General features: G+C 39.3%; 1 protein-coding gene across 1 annotated transcript in view; it reads right to left on the minus strand.

Annotated features, from left to right (window-relative positions):
- LOC147221628 (multiple epidermal growth factor-like domains protein 9) overlaps nt 1-22,923 on the minus strand; it is a 37,672-nt gene extending 14,749 nt beyond the window's left edge. Inside the window, exons 1-3 of the mRNA XM_086169930.1 lie at nt 22,216-22,923; nt 15,992-16,196; nt 3,049-3,188 (exon numbers count right to left, since the gene is read on the minus strand). Of these exons, the coding sequence (XP_086026056.1) occupies nt 3,049-3,188; nt 15,992-16,196; nt 22,216-22,897 (1,027 nt within the window). The 5' untranslated portion in view covers nt 22,898-22,923. The remainder of the gene's footprint in view (nt 1-3,048; nt 3,189-15,991; nt 16,197-22,215) is intronic.
- Nucleotides 22,924-22,936: the final 13 nt, after the last annotated feature.

Here is a 22,936-nt window from a genome sequence, read left to right on the forward strand (position 1 = left end):
ATTTCAAGAATTTGATTTTTTCTTTCTTAAATGTTCCCTTTAAAATTGTCAAATACTTGTTAGTTTTTGTTATTGTTTACAAATGTATGACAAATCTTCAAGAAAGAGCATCACCAACTTCATCAATGAATAAGTAATCACATCAAGAAATTGAGAAATTACTCATTTTTAGATATTTGAATCCCTATCTCTAAATGACTTATTGAAGATTTTCAGATAGTTTTGTGCAAACGGTTAAAAGTTAAATGCATTATCCCGAAAAAAACTGTCAAAGCAGACAGGTTTAACAAGGAATGATACACATCCTCGTCACAGTAGATGTGCGCGGCTGAAGTTGCAGTGCCTATCACCCCTCCATCATAGATCAGGTTTGAAAGACATGACTGAACCTGTCTCCAAGATATCTACTGTGTAAGAATTAAAGTCTGCTAGGAGGCTTTGCTGTGTTTGGGTCATGAATTAACAGCGATAACAAAGCTTTAAATACGACTAGTAGTAACACATAACAAATGCTAAAATCAGAGACATAAAGACATTTAAAGTGCCACGGTCACGCATGTAAGAAGCTTGCAGAGAAGTTTCAAGATTTCTAGAGCTAAAGGCTTGTGTTTTTCAGTATGGGCAAAAAGGCTTGTATCTTATATTGAAATGTCACTAAAGCAGATTAAAAGGGGTAATAAGTCACATACACACTAAATTTGAATGAGAATGTCAGCAAAAGGATGAGTATTAGTTAACATCTGCTGCTATTTAAACATATGCAGAAGGCTCCTTAAAGTGATGTTTTCCTGCATTGACAAGATATAACTTGAATTTTAGAAGGAAAGTATGTAACAATGAGCAAGAAATCCCTCCTTTCATTTCCATTCCTAAAAAGGAAATCTGACATAACATCATCCCCGTGACCTTTTTAAACGCATAAATAGAAGAAGATTTTTTTTCTTTTAGGTTAATCAATTCGTGGTTATCAATCTGGTTTGAATCAGATCTCAAGAATCAAAACTCTTTCATCCCAACCCACTGAATGTGAATATTTTTGTTCTGTCGTGATAACCACAAATGAACACTATATAGATCAACCCCAAGAAAACACCAATAAGTAATAATTGCCATGAATATTAATTAGTTGTTATAGATGTAATAAGATCCCCAATCAACTGCAGCGTTGCTATGATTGCAGCTAACACTTTCCTTTTCCTTGTGATTTTGCTATCTATTTTGAATGAAGTGTCATTTAAAATATTCAGGATAACTTTTTTTTAAGATTTAGAACCCCCTAGTACTATCGAGCACCCAAAAACCTGTGGGTCAGTACGAGGACAGCGTTTCTAATTCGTGTTAAAAGTGACAGGTCAGTGTCATGTTTGTCCAAAGTACACAACATTTGTGACTGTATCATTTGCATGAGCACAATGCGTACTTGTGGAGCCCTGAGGAGTGTGCGGGACCAATCTTTATAGAGGCTGTCAAACCTGAGCTATGTTAATCCCTGACAGGATGCAGCTCCATCTGCCCCGCATTACCACCAAATGGCATATGGCTCTTAAAACCCCTTGTCCCCCTATATCTTTATTTCTGCCACTTCCCTGAGGGTTTAGACTTCGAGCCAGATGCGTGGGAGATGGAAACTGAGTGAGGAAATACCAAAAAAAAAAAACTCTTCTACACAAATTGGGAAATGAGATATTTTATAATGGCTATTTCTCTTATCGCAAATGTGCACTCATCAACTACTGTTCAGTAAGTCAATCTATCTCAAGACAATTCAAAAATATTCTGTAATATGGATGAATTTAAAAAAAGAAGCCAAGCAGTGATGAGCTTAACTCTATTCAATCAGATCATTTATTGTTCTTCTTCATTTAATTCCTTTTAAAATAAATTGACAGTAGAAGTTATGTTGAAAAATTATTAAAAGTATTTTTTTTGAGAAGAAAAAGCAACATAGGTGTCACGGTGGTGCAGTGGTTTGCTCTTCCTCCTCAAAGTGAGAAGGTCTTGGATTCCTTCTGACTTGGCGTCTTTATGTATGAAGTTGGCTTCAAATTGTTTACAGTTGATGAATAAATCTAAAATCAGCTGTGTTGTTTAAAATTTCTTTTACTGACACGTCTATTAAAGCTTCCTGTATTACAGTTAATAGTGAATGATGACTTACGGACTGCGATTTGTGATATTATTAGCCAATGGTCACATTGATAAGGAAATTAACAGCCTGTCATTGCGAAGGAGAAGGACTGCATGCTGACAGCAGCAGGTTGAGCAGATGCAACACAAATAGTTGGACCAGATCCTGGGGGAACAAGGAGTGTTGTAACATGTCTAAGACCTGGTGCACAAACACTTTTAAAAGCTTTTAAGATGGCTGCAGCGAATACACGGATACTGATTTTACATCCGAAAACGCTCGTTTTGAGTCAGTATTCAAACTCCATAACTGCGTTTTCTCTGTGTCCGCACCTCAATTGAACTTTTCATTAGGGTGCTGCTAAATCGCCGATAACAATTCGATCAATTCTGATATATTTGTAAGGAGTAGCACAAGTTCTCATTGTCCTGTCAGCAGCGTTGCTCTCTTTATGTTCTCGCTGAATTTCGATAGATGTTTGTTCCCCCCAAATTTCATGTGTTGTACCGCTTTGTAACTTTCTGTTACAGGTGCAGGGAAGGAATAACGTTGTTTTGATTTAATTTGAGTTGTACTTATTGTTGTGGCTGTGCTTTTGTATGGTTATGTTTTTTTGTGTGTTGTGAATCAATGTGAGTTTGTGAGTGTTGTTTCAGCAAGTGTATTGGTTTAGGTATATCAAGTGGTTTATCAATAAAGTACAGCCAAATTAAGGATATTTTTATTTTCAGCTATTTTCTTTTAGTTCATTTCAAACAAATTTGTAATTTTTAGATATTTATTTCTGAAAAGGCGTTCTACAAGGCGTTGTTGAGACATAAACTAGATGTTAGTGGTGGAAGTCTCAAGAGGTCCCATAATGTGAAAGACAGAACATAAACATCCATTGTTTATTTCTTTGTGAATGTGTGCACACTTACCAGACTGGGGGTGGCAGGAAGTGGTGTGGTTGTGACACTGACAGGGACGACAGCCCTTGCTGCTGAAATGGAAGAACCCTGGGTGGCACTCATCACACTTGGGCCCATAAACTCCCATCTTACATGCACACGTCCCTGAGCTGCAGACAGATAAGAACACAATTGGCATCACATATCAAATGCTAATTTCTTTTGTCATTGTATGTTCCTCTAGTGCTGCTCAATTTCCTGAAGATTTACTTAACATTTTCAGTCTTTTCTGAGTAATTCTCAATTTAATTTCTCTCAATCATTTTCATAATAATTTTTTGCCAAAATTATTCATAATCTATACCGTTGATCCTGCTTAAAGAGCCACAGCCAATCCAACATGACACTGGGTGGGATACACACAGTACACTAGTCATTCACTAGAACCCATTTAGAAATAATGGACCATTCACTCTTACTTATACCGAGTGTTAGTTTCAACTCATCCCGTTGGCTTATTGCAGGGTTTCAGACAGTGGGCAGAAACGTTTCTGGAGATTTCTGTTCAGCAAATTTTTAAGTGCCATAACAACAATTCCATCCATCCATCCATCTTCTGCCGCTTAACCTGCACTCAGGGTCGCGAGGGATGCTGGAGCCTATCCCAGCTGTCACCGGGCGAGAGGCAGGGTACACCCTGAACTGGTTGCCAGTCAATCGCAGGGCCACATATATAAACAACCTTTCACTCACTCATTCAGGGCAATTTTTCCCTTTTTTTTCCAATTACCCTGCTGTATGGTTTTTGGATTGTGAGAGGAAACCGGAGAACCCAGAGGAAAACCATGCAGACACAGGGAGAACATGCAAACTCTACACAAAAGGATTCCCTTCAAACCAGGGTCCTTCGTGCTGTGAGGCCAATGCGCTAAGAACTGTGCCACCGTGCCGGCCGTAACTTCCTTGAATGTTAAAATAGACATACCCAGCACTCTATATAAGCAGGGCAGCTGTGTGGAATTTGCATGTTCTCCCAGCGTCTGCATGGGTTTTCTCCCAAAGTCTAGTACATGCACACTGAATTGCACTGACGTGTGAATGAGAGAGTGAATTTTGGATATCTCTATAAGAGGCCCTATGGTTGACTAGCAACTGGTCCAGGGTGAAACCTGCATCGGATCCAATGATAGCTGAGATTGGCTCATGCACTCCATGACCCAAACTACAGGAGAAACAGTATAGACGATGATTGATTATTTTAATAATACAATGTTTAAAAGGATTGGTAGCACAAAACATCATGGCTGTGTGTGATTTTGCTTGAGCAGTGCTTTTTTTGGATAGAAGTTTTAACATCTGAAGTCCAAGCTGTTATGTTTGATTCCACACTTGACTTGCTGCTTATTCAACCTTCTGATTTCCATGACTCTGTAACTGTGCATGAAGCAATGGGAGCCTGTCTCCAATGCTCATACCTGAACAGCACCTGTGTTTATGCAGAATCACACTGATTTATTTTGTCCCTCACACATCACCAAACTGCCTCATAGAAAAAAAAACAACAGCATTACTGACGGTTCATTACCTGTATGTTTTTTCTGTAATTTTGTATTGAATTTTTTAGGGTATCTATAGCATATTTATAATGTCTTTCTTTTGACTTTTGCCTTATACCTTGCATTTTTTGATAAGTTTGTTAAATGAATGGTTGCTAGGTCTTGGGTGTTAAAATCCCTTGATAAATGAGCAAACACTGGTGGAGATGTCCTCTCAGATGGGGTGTGAGGTCTTGTGTGGGGTGGTTTTGGAAATACCGGAGTGGAGGTCAAGTTTGTTAAAGATGTAAAAGTCATTTCGTGATGACATTTATGGAGAAGCCTCTAATGAAAAACAAACCTAAATGTAATGTTGAGATTGTTTTTTGGAGGTTGGTTCTTAAAAAGCATCTTATTGTCATTCATCTTATGGCAAATACATCCTTAAAATGAAAACAAACATGCAGACAAAAAAAAAATCAATAACAATGACCTAAAGATAATCATAAATGAAAATTTTGATTTTACTAAGAGGTTGGTTGTGTAGCTCTGACTGTAGCAGTTCTACTTTCAGTGTAGTTCTTAAGATTAGTTTTCACTGTATGTATCAACCACCTCCAAGATCAGGTCTGTAGCTCTTTGTATAGTCTTTGTGTCCGTGTTGTTTTTAGTGTCGCTCCTTGTATAGTACTAGGTTTAGCTTTTAGGGTTCTTAGTCTAGTTGTCAAAGTATAAGTCTTAGTGCTGGGCTCTTGACGGCCAGGCAATTCCCACACCAACTGCTTCTCTATCACCGAGGATGTTTGCCACTGTCTGATATCCACACAGTCAAAACAGGATTAATCTTTGACTTCCATGTAACACTGACCTACATAACAAAGTGACCAAGGCCTACTTGGAACACGCATATAAAACTAAAACAATAACAACCCCAGCCCCTCCATCCACCACCCCCTGCCCCTTCATCAAGGGGCCATAATTGCCAACAGGATTATTACCAAAGGTTAAGGAGTCCCAGCAGCTCAGACAGAGCTGGCAGGCTCCATAAAAGATTGCAAGCTTCTAAAGAAAGTGACAATTTTATGTTGAGCAGCCCATGAAGGCCCAATAGACACAGATGGCAGGCTGTGCCGCATTACCATAGGTCAGAGTGACACAGTGCAAAGCATAAAATCAGAGGTTAAATACCTGAATATGATTAATCTCCCCACTGTGGGATTCATAAAGATATATTTTCTTAAGTTGAGTTACTGATAGCTCTATATAATTACTAAAATAAAAACTCTGAGATGATATGAATTGTCATTCATTCATAATTCATACCACTCATTCTGCAGCTGTCATTGGGCAGGAGACAGGGTTTCGCCCCGGACCAGGTGCAAGTCGATCACAGGGCCACACTTAGACATACAACCAACAGTTAATATTAAATCACCCAGAAGTGGGACCAATTACCTTAAAATAGACAAGAGGTTTTCCCTAAATTCAGGAAAAATCAAAGGGACCAAAAGATTAAAGAAATTTGTTGAAAATATGCAAGAAATGTCCAAGATAATCACAATTTAGATAAGAAAAAAAATAAAATTGCAGATATCAAGCATTTATGAGATCAGAAATGCATTGTGTGGTTTCTTTTGGATTAATATTTGAAAGAGAAGGTTGCATTCAGAATTGTAATTAAAGTATGTATGAAAACTGTATCAAAGTAACATGTATCATAATTGAAAAACTGGGTTCTGAATACTGGTTTTTTTTTTCCAACATCAACCTGTCTGACGGTCAGGCCTTTTTTTTACCCAAAAATATTACTTCACAAAAAGCTCTCACTTCCCCAAATCCGGCACTTGACATTGTGAGTTGCTCTTTCTTGCTTTGCCTGTGACAAATAGACAGTGTCTTTCAAGGAATGTATATTCTCGTTTGAGAGTGTGTATGTGTATTAATGTGTATGAGTGCATGCATGCATGGTAACGCCTTCTTTTTCCCCAAAATAATATTTCAAAAAAAGTTCTCAAACTTCTTTTTTCCCAAAATCCGGCACTTGACATTGTGAGCAGCTCTTTCTTGCTTTGTCTGTGACAAATAGACATTGTCTCTCAAGGAATGTAGATTCTCGTTTGTTTTTGTTTGTGTGTGTGTGTGTGTGTGTGTGTGTGTGTGTGCGTTCCACGAAGCATCGGCATGGGCCTCATCTTGATTTGCATTAAATGCAGTTGTTTTAACAAAGGCTGTTTGTATGAAGGCCCACACAGTCATTGGAGGAATTGCTTCCAGTCACTCATCATTTACTTCAACTGTTTTCAAGTCATTGTCAGCACAGTGTTTCGGAGTCTCTTGTTTCTGTTTAAGGCCTGATCAGGCTTGACTTAGTATTGTTCCTTTTTTTTTGTAGCAAAATACCCTAAGAGATGGTACTGTTCAAACAGGATATGTCACAGGGAGAGAGTAAATCCTTCAGCTTTTCACTGATGTTCACCCATGACTAGATTTAAAAGGCTATAAGGTGATGTAAAAACTTTGATGAATAAAAATTAATGAACAAATAACCACAGACTTCACAATATTATATCCTCCTCAATATGTGGGTCACAGTACAAGTGACATAAGAACACCAATCGTGCAATATGTACACACATGCAAACTTGCAATAATTTACCACAATATTCATTAATTCATTATCTATATACTGCTTACCCCGCACTCAGGGTTGCGGTAGGGCTGGAGCTTATCCTAGCCGTCACTGGGTGAGAGGTGGGGTACAGTCTATTACAGGGCCACACAGAGAGACATACAACCATTCACTCTCACATTCATACGTTTGTGCAATTTAGTTTTTGCATGTTTTTGGATTGTGGGAGGAAACCAGAGAACGCGGAGCACCACAAAGAAAGGCCACCCTTGCAGAGATTCAACCAGGGAGCTTCTTGCTGTGAGGCAAAAGTGTTAACCACTGTGCCACCTTGTCACCCCAACTACCATAATGTTATATTAACATATTATAAAAGATTGCAAACAGCAAGTTTTTTTACACAAATGATCCGTATTTAATTTCTAAAATTAAACTGCAGTCAAACACTGGCTTTGAAACATAACAGTGCCGAACAAATACTGTCTGCTGTGTCTGTTCAATATCTTATTCCTTTTCTGGAGTCCAGAGTACCAGGAGACTTGATACACCCCAAGGACAGACAATTTGACTCGGAAAAAAAAAAAAGGAAACATTTGATGCCATCATATATAATCTCGTCTGCAATGAGTTGATATGATACCAAGAGAGAAAAGATTCATCAAAGTGTGAAAACAACTGTAAAAAATATTCGATAAAATATCTGAAATACCTGGAGTGGGAAAAAAAATCCCCAAAGATCTCTGCATAACAATCAAAATATAGTACAGTACAGTAACAGGCCTAGACACATAACTATAGACAAAAGGGGAAAAAAAAAAAAATTTAAACATCAGTAAATAACCAGATTAACAAGTGTTTAAAAGAAGAATAAAATGACAATAAATGTTTATGTTATGTTCATAAACAAGTATTGATGTTTATATAATCATTAAATTCTTGAGATTTATGCTTGTAATATAGATTATAAAAATCTCTTGACGTGCATGGATTATTTGATGTAATACCAATGTCCTCAAATGGATAACTCTATTTTGCTAATTTCAGTTGCTTATTTTGTTGGAAATGTATATACATTTTAAACTATTCACATTGATTAACATAGAAAATATTTCAAATTAATTAATGAATCATTGCACTGTGTAAACAGTCAGGGTCTGCTAAAGAGTCATGCCTTTTTTTTTTTTTTTTTAGTAAAAGTGATTCATTTGCCTTTACCACAACCGGGATGTGCACATGAGCCACTAAATGAGATAAGTCAGTAAAGAAAAATGAAATAAATATAGTGCAGAGAGAAAATGTCATGTCTCTACACAAGGAATCACAGTGGCAAAAGGTTAAAGGTCAGATCATTTATACTGTCAAATTTCTGTCTGCAATTTTTATGTTTTGTGTTGCATCTTGCATTTAGGAGGCCTTACTTTCATTCTGTAAAAAGGTCCTTGAAATCCTTTTCCACCACTGATTTCTGCCAAAACTTGAGGATTTGTACTGTTTTTGACTGGCACTGTCTGATCTAAAATCTCTCTGACAAGAGCACTCCACCCTGGCAATTTGATTCAAGTTTTAGCTAATGAAATAAAAGCAGCCACTGCAGATGATCACTGCGATGATACTGTGCAGAATGACAGATGATGTGGGAGTGAAAACATCTGCAACAAAAATCAATATTTCATTACACATGAGGGCTCCACTCTGTATACTGCTGTAAAGAGAATCGGCTAACAGACAAAGCCCAGAGGATATGACCCACATATACTACTGATTCAACACATACAAGTGGTTTTGTTATTCCTCAAACATTAAGACATGCAACTGGTAGTAGCTAATTTTAAACAGCATAAACCTGCAGGAGAGGCCTATGTCATTGGAAATGTTAAAGATCTTGAATCGGGATGCGATTACATGCATTACTTGAGTGTTGAAAAGGAATTGCTTCTGTTTGGTTACATATCAGGTTCAGAGCTGCAGCACAGGCCTACAGTGATAAATGACAATGGCTCTGCATCTGATGAGACTAACCAGTGTTAATAGACAGTCTGAACTGACTGGTAGACACTCTGTTTAGCCTGCAGCCTATAATGTCCTAAAAGTTCCCTGATGGGTTTCAATGAAAGCCTTTCACAAACAAGTCTGTCTGACAGTGTATTACTTAAATGGCTATTTTCTAAATCTAAAATATCTTTGTAATCAAAATGTAATTTTCTATTCCTGACAATTTTATTGGAATTGTATATAAAGCTCTTGCTGTTTTGCCTTTAGTTATTTCTTCCAATAATAGCAACGATTTTTATGTTCAGTTTTAAGGCCTCGGGTTGTTAATTAACTTGCCTTGTGCAAGAATTGCAGATAAAACTCTGACCTGCATTGCTTCCTTATAGTTGAACCTCTTGGTGACTTTTTAGCAACCAAGTTTTCAAATGTTCTTGGAAGAAAGTTTACTTCCTTAACTCGATCTGTGCCAGCTGGCCAAAAATAGTTGTGGTGCCAAATGCCACACCATGGATTTTTTTGTACCGAAAATTTGTAATTAAAATTTGACCCCCCTCAGCGATTTAAATTATTTTCTAGTAGATTTGCAATAAATCTGGAAAACATTACTAGAAATCTGTTGGGCATCACATAAAATCTGAAAACACATAACAAATCAGCAACCATGAGAAAAAAACAAAACATTAAAATATTTTCTGATTTTAAGGTGTGTTTGTATTTTAACGTTGCGCAAGATGCCTTTAGTGCTTTTGCCAGACAGTATATTAAACAACTCGTAAAACCTTATCATATCATCAGAAACAAGCTGATGTCAAGCTCTCTTAAAGGCTACAAAAAAGCCACAACATTCACTTTTCCCGCTTTACAAGTACTTGAGGACTTCCAATGACCTGAAGAGACTATGAACTAGCAAACATTGAAATTCAAAATGCAAAACCTATCGTAGGTGCTGTGTTTTTTGCACCACTGACTAAAACTGCATTAATAAAATCCCCTTCAACTTCTTGCTGGAACTTAGTAACAATCCAGTGCAAAATGTTGTATTACAGTCAGTCATGTCAGCTACAAAAATGTTCCTTGCTACTTTTGTGAATCTTGGTCTGAGAACAATAGGGAAAAAACAAACAGAATGACTTTATGGGTCTGTTAACAACTCAAGACACAAAATAACCCTGCTGATTTAAATACATGTATTTTTAGGTGTATATACTGTGAGTGCTGCGCCCAACACTTTGCAACTGTAATTGCTCTTTGGCTCTGCATGTTTAATGCAACACAATCCGAATAGATTAAACAAGTGTGATAAGGATGAGGAGTATAAGAAACATGGTTTATTCATTTTAATCAGAAAAATATGGTTATGATGGTTTCTTTACTATGACTGCTTACTTTTTCGATGGTTTAAAGAAAAAATAATCTTGTTATTCTGGATTTGGCACAGAATTTTATAGTAACTACTCTTTTTATTATCTTTGTTCTAATTTGGTGGAATTTCCAACCGAATAAATTACATTTAATCTTTGTTGCTATTAAAGTTGCTGTTAAGATATTTGTGTTAATGACCGTTGAAAAGTTGTGCCTAATAAAGCGTTACTGAGTATGCCCAGTGAGTATATCCAATTTAGTATGATCTGGAAAGAACACCATTTTCTAGTTTCAGTCTATCAATGATCATAAATGCCTGCAGAGAGTGGCAGCATAGACATGCTCTAACTGAAGTCTCCATCTAGGAGAAATCTGTGAGTTCCTCACTGATACTTTGTCATGTTTCACTTCTCCCATACATGGACAGAAGCTATTGTACGCTGTACAGACACGCAAACAAACCAGGTTGTGTCTCAACGCCTGGGGCTTTTTCCTCCCGCATCCAGTGAAGTCAGCCTATATTACATTAAGTTTCATAGTCACCGAAACAAAACTATGATACTCCACACATAGACCTGCCGCGGAAGAACCGGAATAGCCTGTGCTTGGACCTTGTTATACTACATTGTGGCATAACAAGTTCTTGGTTTAGTTGGAGACTGCCAACCTCTGACACTAGACTCTATTGCGTCATGACAATGACCACTATTTGAAGACAAATTAACATTACAGTGTATCATATGTAAGGGAGTAGTGTGGGAGAGATTGGGGCAGAGTGCGGAGGTTCTCAAAGTTGGGGGTTGACAAAGTCAATAAGGAATTAACTAATAATCAAAGTAAGTCACTGAGAAATTTCTAGTGGACTATCCCATATTCTTATGAAATGGCGTCGGGAAAATTATTTTTTCTTTAATTGAAGAATTTAAAAATTTGCATAAAATACACTGAAATCTGGACAAAAACATAATCAAGGTAAAGAAAATTAAGTTTAAATAAGCACCTGAACTACTTAATATTTGGAAGAAAACACCAAATTACAAAATCAGCTTAAATTTGAAAAACAAAGAAACAAAACACTCAAGTATGTCTGAAATCAACAAGACATTTTCTGAGAATTTGCTGATTAGCAAAAATGACTTCAAATGAACAACCCTAGAACAGTAAGTGTTAAAGGTTCCTTGACATCAGAACCAATCTCTATAACTCTTATACATTTAATTACTTGGCGTGAGGATATGTTTATTATTTGACTAGAATTCAAAATCTGCCGCTACTGTCTACATTTGTTTATCAGCTGATATAGCGGGGACCTGCGATGTCATCAACTCAGCACTCCAAGGAATTTATGGTTGTCTCCGGGGATTTTGACCATACTTTGCCGGACAAATCACAGCCCACTTTCTACTAATAAGTCGACTGTCCTATCAGGGACAATGAAACACTGGATCTCCTAAATGCAGATGCCAGCAGTGCAAAGAGTGCCACAGTCCCCCTTTGGAAGAAGGATCACAGCCTGTTCCTGTTTACCCCATATAATGTCCCTCTTGTCTGGAAGCAGCTTGTCCAAACAAGGATGGTGGGGAGGTGGACTCGGAAGGCTGCTGAGTCACTTCAGGACTACTTTTTGAAAACAGTCAGAAAGTGCTGTGTGAGCCACATGCAAAGAACAATAATAATGTAATGACTGCATCACAGAATACATCAAATTCTGTGAACATGGCACTATGCCAGCCTGGAGTCTGCACTACATCCCAAAAACATGCAAAGGATCAACAGCCACCTGAAAGCATTGCTCACCCACAGGAAGAGAGGTTTCTGGTCTGGTGACAAAGAGGAGCATGCAAAGGGAGAATGCAGATTCAACTCGAGGAGATGCTGAGAATCTATGAGGGCGACTACAGCAGTAAGCTGGAGGACAAATTCTAGCAGAATAACATAAGGGATAGTTGAACAGGAATGAAGCGCATCACTGGATGGAAGGGGAAAGGGATACAGCTGTCAGGCAGCCTGACGACCGCCAACAAGCTAAACTGTTTCTTAAACAGGTTTAACTCAACTTCTGTTGTCCCCTTACACACCCCTACTGCCTGAATTACCTCAACCCCTCCCCCCTCATTGTCTTGTACAGCACCTCTCCTCCTCCACTAAGGACACCTACACTAACCCTGATTAGGATTACAGGCCAGGTTAGGAGAAAGCTGGAGAAACACCATTGTTTCAAAAGCCCAGAGACTGTAAACAGCACCTGATGGTATTTCCCCCAAGATATTGCAAACCTATGCCAGCCAGCTGGCTTCTATTTGGAAACAAATTGACAACCTGTGTCTAGGTTGGGAGATAGTGCCAATACAGTTGAAGGTATCTGCCTGATCCCTGTCCCGTTGAGTCCACTCAATTGGACCAGGCAGACTATTGTCCTATTACCATCACATTTCATGTGATGAAGGTCCTGGAGATACTGGTCTCAGTGTTATTGTAACATTGTTGGACCTTATGAAGTTCTATCAGCCTCACTTGGGAGTTGACACTGGGCTAATTTGCATTTGAATAGTGGATAAAGCACTGTAAGAATCACATTCTTGGATTTCTCCAGTGCTTTTAACATAAGTCTGCCTCTGCTGCAGGTGATATGTGTCGACAGCTCTATTGTCTCCTGGATTACTGACTACCTAGCTGCCTGGGCAGTGTTCTGTGTGATGTGGTGGTCAATGGCACAGGACCACCACGGGGGACTGCTTTCTCCTTTCCTGTTCACTTTATTGTCGATTCAATTCCGAGTCATGCCGACTACAGATTTTTTTTTTCATAATTCTGCAGTGTTTGGGTGTATAAAAGAGGGACAGGTGGCGGAGGTGGGATTGAAAGGCAACTTTGTTGAGCGGACGAATATGAATTTCCTGAGGCTGAACATCACCAAGACCAAGGAGATGGAAGTCAGGGAGAGGACGCTGCTCCAATAGTGACTGCAGATGAGGAGGAGGGAGGTTGAAGTGGTGGAAAACTACACGTACATGGGGTTCAGGATCAGCAACAGGCTGGACTGGAGATCCAACACTGATGCTATGTGCAAGAGATGGATGAGCTGACTCAGCTCAAATAGAGCAAGATGCAGGAGATGTTCCACCTGTCACTGATGGCCAGTCCAGTTTTCTCTGTTGCTGACTGCTGAGGAAGCGGCATATTGAAGTCAGTGACACTAACAGACTGAATAGAATATCTCGGAAGGGTGGCTCCGTGACTGGACCTGTCCCAGGCTGGTAACCTTTGAGAATGTAGAGATGCAGTGTTTTTTCTTTGCATATTCATTTTTGTACATTTTGTTTGTTGTTTGTTGCCCTGTAAATCTTATGCTGATATACAAGTTCATATATTCTGATTCTGACCATTCCCTCCTTAGTCCCCGCATCAGGTATAATATGTGATTACAGGTCTATTAGTAGATATTTGCTGGGCCTCCAAAGTTTCACTGTCTCTGCAGTTCCTCAGCAGTGAACAGATTAAGAAACTTCATTACCTAATGAGAGATACCTAAAGCGGTCAGGTAGGGGGTAGAAAAGCTAACTAATCTGTGTAATTGGCAGCAAAGAGCTTCTGAGAAGGGGGCCTGATCCAGGCTATCAGGGTTAACAGTGCTCAGACTGTCTAAGACGGCGTGTATTAGCTTTTATATGAATAACCCTGCTGCGTGCACTTCTGATTTCCAGGTGCAAAGTCTTTGGGCTGATGTACAATAAACATTTCTCACTTTCTGGCAAGATTTAGCTTCTCTGTCAGAATTTTTCTCTGAGCATGATAAAAGAGACCATTCACACAGAACTGGACATGGTTTTGAAAGACGATAGCAATCCTTCTCCAGTTAGAGGCTGAAAGTGGAGATACTATTTTTGCTGCATTCCCAGCCTCCATACATAGCTCCAGCTGTGCAGCATGTGAGGTCTGTGTGGTGTTTGGCTGTAAATGTGAGGAGAAAGCAGGATATGAAATGTATTGTGCTTTCAGGGATGCCTGGGAGACAAGAAGGTGCCTCTATTCTGTCCTTGTGGTGAATAAGTAATAATTCACATCCATATAGTCTGTTTTGGTTTAGAGGGCAAAATACCTGTCTTTCTCTTATGTATACTTATTTATTGCAGACAAAGGTAAAGCTAAAAAAATTGACTACCATTAAAAGTTCAATATTTTTTGTCCCATATATCATATATATAACCATATATCGTATAGATTGATTACACATAGCGCAAAATATATCAAGCATTTATTTCTTGACATTTTGATGATTATGGTTTACAGATAATGAAACACAAAATTCAGTGTCTCAGAAAATTAGAATATTGTGAAAAAGTACCAGTATTGGAAAACAGCTAATTAACTGAAAATACCAGCAAAGGTCTCCTGAGCCTTTAAATAGTGTCAGTCGGCTACGCAATCATGGGGAAGACTGCTGAATTGACCGATGTCCAGAAGACAGTCACTGACACCCTCCACAAGAAGGGGAAGCCACAAAAGGTCATCGCTGAAGAAGCTGGTTGTTTATAGAGTGCTGTACCCAAGCATATTCATAGGAAGTTGAGTGGAAGGAAAAAGTGTGGTAAGAAAATGTGCACCAGCAAAAGGGATAACCACAGCCTTGAGAGGATTGTCAAGCAAAATCCATTCAAGAATTTGGGAAAGCTTCACAGGGACTGGACTGAGGCTTGAGTCATCAAGAGTCACTATGTGCAGATGAATCTTAGACATGGGCTACAAATGTTGCATTCCTCGTGTCGTGGTTTATTCGGTCCAGATCTCCCCTCTACTATGTGGATGTCAACCCCATTCCAGGTTACAAACATCAGTGACTGGCCGGCTAAGTGAGAGACCGAGTGTCAGTGTTTCTGATATTCATTGACAAATACTCATTTGTGCAATTTTGATGCTTGTTTTTACATCTTGTTTCCTTTTATAATTATGAATGTATGTGATTACACAAAAAAATGTGCTTTTTCCTCTGGGGGCCACTGTTAATTTCCATCTGGTTGCTTTAACATCTTTCAAAAAGTTATCAAGTAGGGTATTTTCTTTGACTACATTGAAAAAAAAAATCTACTTTTGCAGTGCAATTCAGGTAACAGTTAATGAATAAGGAAAAGGACGATACTAATAGACTACTTCCCACATTTGAGCAGCCTTTGTTCTCCATAGCTGGATGGGGAAAACCTCAAACTAGTTTTTCATGTCTTCAGGGTGTCTGGATCCAAAGACATTAGTTTTCTTGTGTTGAACTGAAGAGGCTATAATCAATTCATTATCAAAGATTTTAGAGGCCTGCGAAAACTACGTGGAAATAGATGATTTGCAAACAATGTTCTTGTCAAATATTCCATGCACACTGTAGAAAAAAAAACTAAATACTTTCCTCTGGGGACCACATACACCACAGCTTTGTGGGACTGGATAAAGCGGGAAATAACATTACCTGTCACAGAGGTTGTTCACGGCACCGAAGGAGTCACAGGCACAGGGCAGGCAAATACTGGTTCCATTAGAGAAGTGACCCTCGTCGCACTCCTCGCACTGCAGGCCAGTGTATCCAGACATACACAAACACTGACCGGTGGTCTGGTTGCAATCCTCTGAATCCAGGATACCCTCAGCACCACTGCTGCAGTTACACAGGCCCTCTGAAGACAAAAGGCAGCATCATATATATATAAAACTATTCTTGGTTTATTGCACCATTATGCATTACACATGTTATTGGCAATTTATGGGATATGTATGTCACATTATAACAGAGTAACAAACCTTTTAGAAAAGAGGATGAATTAAATTATGGTCAATTGGCAGGCTGTTTATAGAAATAATCTCCAGTAGGATTTTTAAGGATTTTCTGTTTTTTTTTTTTTTTTTTACAAGATCATAAAAGCAAAAGCACACTATAGTTTAAAAAAAATTACAGCCACTGTAGAAGTATAAAATCATCGGTTGCAGAGCATTTTTAAGATATATAAAGGAAAGCTTGGAAAGATAATGACAGAATTAAGTTCACTCTCAAAACATGAAAAATCACTGAAAAAAAATAACAATTTGCTATTAATGAATTACATTGAACACGGTATTCCTAAATTAAACTGTAAACTACCGAGATCAACTTTTGGAGATTTTTCAGTTTTAAATGGGAAATAAAGTGTTTAATTCTGTCATAATATTATTTTTTTCTGCTGCTTACTTACTAATCATTTTTCAAAGTATTTTCATTTGATTGCTTTAACAACAATTTGATGAGGCAGTTGGTATCGCTTTTCTTTTTGCCACTTTTTACATCATACAAACCTGGTATTACAAATTGTCATCCTTCACAAACATTTCACAGAGAGGAGAAATAGTGTGTAAGCTGGAAACTATTCTTTTTTAGCTGTAGCTTATTTAAGAATTTTATAGAATCTTTCAGGCAGAAGAATGCTGCATCTTCACTCAAAATAACATGCGTAATTCTGAATGAGCCCACAAAAGCCACGCGTGTTGAGTTTTGACATTTTTAGGTATTGACTTCCATATACTAAGGGATTTAATGTCAGTTCATTAAAATGTTTTGCCCCAGATGTCATTATGCTTTCATTTGTCTCTCAGTTGGCACAGTTTAAGCTATATGACTGTGCGAAATGTAGGGTCAAGGATACTAAAATGCCATTGTTTGATTAAAATAATTAAGGCACTCTGACCAATATAATGTGTTTCATTTAGAATTCATACATGCATAAATAAATACAAAAAAATAAACACATTTATACATACACGTGAATATTATGTGGTTTGGACATGTACATAGGAGGGATAGTGAATACAATATATTGGTAGAAGGATTAAGGTTGGAAGTGTCAGGCGGGAGGCCTAGAGAGAAACCAAAAAGGAGATTTATGATGTAATAGAAGAGGACAGACATGAAGTTAGTTAATGTAAGAGAAGGGGATGAGGAGGAGAGGGTTAGACAGCGACAGATGATTTGCTGTGGTGACCCCTGAAGGGAACCGCAAAGGAAAGGGAAAGAAAAAGGTAGACGATTAAAACGTATGCCAGTGCATGCTTAGGTTTGTTGCTTTAAGTAACTACGAAAGGCCTGAAAGGCCTGAAAGGCCTGTGTGAAGCATGTCTGAGTCTCCTGTCTCCCCGTCGAGGGGCTGTCAGCCCTCATCAAAGAAAAGAATATGTGAGACGTGCTGAATGCGCAGGCATGCAAACTCTGATTCACCTTTCACTCTTATAACCCTACGCTTCTACGAGGTGTTCCCATAGGACAAACACAAAAGATTGCGGGTGGATGTGGAGGTGACTGGATCCACACCTACATACATACAGGAAACAACAAGCATCCAGCCTACAGTATTTTCGACTCAGCATTACAAATGGTTATAGGCAATGCCTTTGCGCATGTAGTGATGCCTTTGGAATAATATCATGAGGGACCTTTAGTCGGGCACAATGAGGTTGGAAGCATTCAAAAACACTTGTTTTTACCTCACAGATCAAATGGGTGACTTTGGAAAACCCATGTTGATTTCAATCAGGTAATAATACCAGTTCTGCTCCAGACTTAAAAAATATGTATTGATAGCTTATCTTTGAAATTTCAGTCTGAGGCAAATAATATTAATCATGGGTGTTTCATTCATTATCAGTGCACAGGGTTTAGTCCTCTATTACCAACTAAGTGATTTTTGACTATTGGATGAAAATAAAGAACAGAGAGACCCATGCAGGTATTGAGAGAACACACTGCACACAGGCAGAGCCTAAATCCCACTGGAAATTTGGGAACACAGAAATATTATTGCTGAGGTTGAAATGCTTAACACTGTGATTATATGCCATACATCAACAATTATGTAATTAAAGCAATCATGATACCAATATTTCCCATGATGTCTGGATGTGATTAAAATATTGGACAATATTTATAATGTATGAAAAACTGTTGCTGGAGGAAACAAGATCCTTCCTTAACTGTAACAATCCTTTTAACGCCTATGGAATATTTGGAAACTTTATGACCATAGATCAGATCATTGGGTAATCAAGCAATTGTTACAGCCAAACTCTTGGATACCTGATTGAATCTGAGACTAACAAACTGCGATGATGTTGTCAGAAGACAAAAACTTGCAGGTCCCTTCACTGTTAAAATGGATAAAGATGACAGTTTTGTTTTCACTGAACTATAGCTGTTTACTTTTTCTATAAATATTGTGGCTGGAAAACCACAAAAAAAAAAATCAAAAAGGCAGAGCCTTTCTATTGTTCCATGAGATTTTTACAGGAATGGATAAATTTTTAAATGCACAAATTCATAAATTTGTTACTTACAAATTAGAACGATGGCAGCCATTTTTCAGTCACGTAAGCACAAGCAAGTGAAGTACGGTACTTTTTTTAAAAGGACTTTGCATCTTAAAAAAAAAATGTAAAAACTAAACTAATACTACATTCTGAGTCATATTGACAACAGTAGCAGCGCAACACGAAGTATTGTGTTTGGGATATCTTCCTCTATTGTCTTAGCGTACACTGTCAGTACAGGAAGATAAAATGACAAAGGGTCAGTGAAAAAAGCCAAAACAAAACAATGTGAACAGCGAGCTCTTGACGTGAGAACCCATTATCAGTCAGAGTATCACGGGCAACAGGATGACAGATAGACACACAGGCAAAAAAAATAAAGAATGAAAAAAGGTAGTGGCCATTTTATTTCATATACAAAAAGACAATTCATTCCAGTTGAGCTGAACTATTTTTAATAGCTAATATATTATAACATATTGTGAGACTTTTTCTACAACATATACACACACACACACACACACACACACACACACACACACACACGCACACACACAGTGGGAAGAACAAGTATTTGAAACACTGCTGATTTTTCAGCTTTTCCCACTTACAAAGCATGTAGAAGTCTGCATTTTTTATCATAGGTACTCTTCAACTGTGAGTGATGGAATCTAAAAAACAATCCAGAAAATCACATAGTACGATTTTAAAATAATTAATTTGCTTTTTATTGAATGACTAAGTACTTGATCACCTACCAACCAGTAAGAATTGTGGCTCTCACAGACCTATTAGTTCTTCTTTAAGAAGCCCTCCTGTTCTCCACTCATTACCTGTATTAACTGCACCAGTTTGAACTCCTTACTTGTATTAAAGACACACCTGTCCACACACTCAAACAAACAAACTCCAGCCTCTCCACAATGGCCGAGACCAGGAAGCAGTGTAAGGACATCAGTGATAAAATTGTAGACCTGCACAAGGCTGGGATGGGCTACAGTGTTCACTGAGACACTTTATAGTTTATAGTTTATTTCTATTTCTAATTCTGCCTTTCTTTTATTATTTATTACTGTTATATTTTCTGTAACTCTGGCACAGCAATTTCCTTCGAGATTAATAAAGTTGTTCTTATTCTTATTCTTATTCTTATTCTTAGAACAATAAGCAAGCAGCTTGGTGAGAAGGTAACAACTGTTGGCACAATCATTAGAAAATGGATGACGATCAAGATGACGGTCAATCTCCATCGTTCTGGGGCTCCATGCAAGATCAGGGTGCATCAATGATCATGAGGAAGGGGAGCGATCACCACAGAACTACATGGCTAGACGTGGTCAATTACCTGAATAGAGCTAGGACCACAGTCTCAAAGAAAACCATTAGTAACACACTACGCTGTAACACACTACACTGTTATGAATTAAAATCCTGCAGCGTGTAAGGTCCCCCTGCTCAAGCCAGCACATGGCAAGGCCTGTCTGAAGTTTGCCAACCAACAACTGGATGATCCAGAAGAGGGATGGAAGAAGGTCATGTGGTCTGATGAGACAAAACTAGAGCTTTTTGGTTTAAACTTGCGATGTTTGGAAGAAGAAGACGGATGAACACAACCCCAAAAACACCATCCCAACGTGAAGCATGGAGGTGGAAACATCATTCTTTGGGGATGCTTTTCTGCAAAGGGGACAGGACGACTGCACCGTATTCAGGGGGGGATGGATGGGGCCATGAATCGCAAGGTCTTGGCCAACAACCTTCTTCCCTCAGTAAGAGCCTTGAAGATAGGTCATGGCTGGGTTTTCCAGCATGACAACGGCCCAAAACACATAGCCAGGGCCACTACAGAGTGGCTCCATTAGAAGCATCTCAAGGTACAGGAATGGTCTAGCCAGTCTCTAGACCTGGACCCAATAGAGAATCTTTGGAGGGAGCTGGAAGTCCATATTGCTCGTCGACTGCCCCAAAACCTGAAGGATCTATAGAAGATCTGTATGGACTAATGGGCCGAAATCCCTGCTGTATCGTGTGCAAACCTGGTCAAGAACTACAGGGAATGTCTGATCTCTGTCGTTGCCAAATAAGGTTTCTGTACCAGACTATTAAATTCTGTTTTTCTGATGTATCAAATACTTATGTCATGCAATAAAATGCTAATTAATCAAAAATCATACAATGTGATTTCCTGGATTTTTGTTTTAGATCCCATCACTCACAGTTGAAGAGTACCTGTGATAAAAAAAAATCAGACCTCTACATGCTTTGTAAGTAGGAAAATCTAAAAAATCAGCGGTGTATCAAATACTCGTTCTACCCATTGTAGTACATGTATTATGATGATCTATTGCAATTTCATTGCAGTAGTTTATTACATATCTGTAATATTAAGCTGACTTTGGTTCATTTTTGTCCTGTTACATAGTTATTTAACAGCATTTGTGAGAACTGTTGTTTTCTTTTAATGCATATTACTCAACGACATTTTCCGATCGTTTTTAAAAAGCAATTTCTGGCTTATGGTTTTGAGTGTTTTCTTACTGACGTTTTACAGCATTTCTCCGCATTTGAACTCCATCATTTTACTCATGGCATCTCCTATCATTTGCAAAATCATTATGTATAAATCAGAAGGTCAACAGTGCTGGATCACATGTTCAGTATTATATATATATATATATATATATATATATATATATATATATATATATATATTGGACACACAAAGTGATGTATTGGGCAGGGTTGATGGGCGTCTCGCTGCTGTCAGGAGCAACACAACCTCACATGGATGATGCGAGGTAGAAGAGGAGGGGCTCCACTGTCGCTGCTCATTCATGGCTGACTGGCCATTTTGGCTGGATGGCCTTGTTCTCCATGTTCCAAGCAAACAATAGTGATGGAGGCAATGCGACCGGCTGACTAGTTTCTTGTCCTATCCCGTCGGTATAATATCCGCTTGACGGCGGTACACTCAATGATGTCGCCTATGTATGTGCTGTGTGTGTGCCCGTTGTGTGACTGAACAACAACATCCCCCACCCACTATTGCTATATGTGCCGCACTAATCCTGGAATAGCTTTCAGGAACATCACATAACATCTACACACACTGGTGTGTTGACAGCTTGCCAGTGAGAAATGTGAGGCTGCGGATGATCGATGGAGAGCAGCATCCCTCAGAGGGTCGCCCATTGTTGCAATTTGTTTTACTGCCTCTCTCTGCGTCAAATCCCTCATCCAAAGCACCGCGGTTCTACCGCCCCATCTTCCAACGAACGTTGTCTCCGTTCCGCCATCGAGCATCATGTTTTTTTTTCTTCGATCCACTATTAAAGATTAAATCCGCCGTACCAGTAGGTGACTCACCGTGGCTGTTCTCCACCGAGATCACGGACGTGTAGGTGCCGTCCGCAGCCCAAGCGTCATTGGCGGAGCGCTGGGAGACCATGGACACCAGGGTCTGGAGCGATTTCTCCGGAGCGAACAGCGAGGCATCGGCGGATCTTTTCCGAGGGCCGCTCGACTTGGAATCCGGCGCTGGAAGTTGGAAGTTAACAGAAGAACCGGCCCCGCTGTCGGTCGCGCTTGTGGGTCGGATGGCGGTCGCAGCTGTGGACGTTGGGCTCACGGTGGCGGTTAGGCCGGCGGGGACAAAAGCAGGCGCCGGTGTCAGTGACCCGAGAGAGGAGAGGCGGCTCTCGGAAGAACTGCGAGGCATGACGGGTACGGTCCCCCGGGTGTCGGGCTTCCAGGAGAGAGGCGACGCATCGGACGAGCTGATGCGAGGTGCAGCTAGGCAAAATCCAATAAATCCGTATACGGTAATTATCAAAACCGAAGATATGTACATAATTAAGGACGTGAACCTCATATTCACTTTCAGCTCTCCATGAAAGCCCCGGTACCGGTCTCTCTCAGACCTTTCCCTGAACGGACGCGGAACCCACCATCGACGTCCCCCGCGGCGCACGCTGCTGTTTGTTGCCCTGCGAAGCGCCGTCAAAGCGCCACCTGCTCCGCAACCTAGCTTGATCTCCCAACCCGGCATCGCGGGCAACCATCCAATAGGAAGCCGAAACAAAACGTC

Source organism: Fistularia commersonii, chromosome 22 (genome assembly GCF_037954325.1).
Source record: "Fistularia commersonii isolate RoL2024-O1a breed Wild chromosome 22, RoL_Fcom_v1.0, whole genome shotgun sequence".
Classification (NCBI taxonomy): domain Eukaryota; kingdom Metazoa; phylum Chordata; class Actinopteri; order Syngnathiformes; family Fistulariidae; genus Fistularia; species Fistularia commersonii.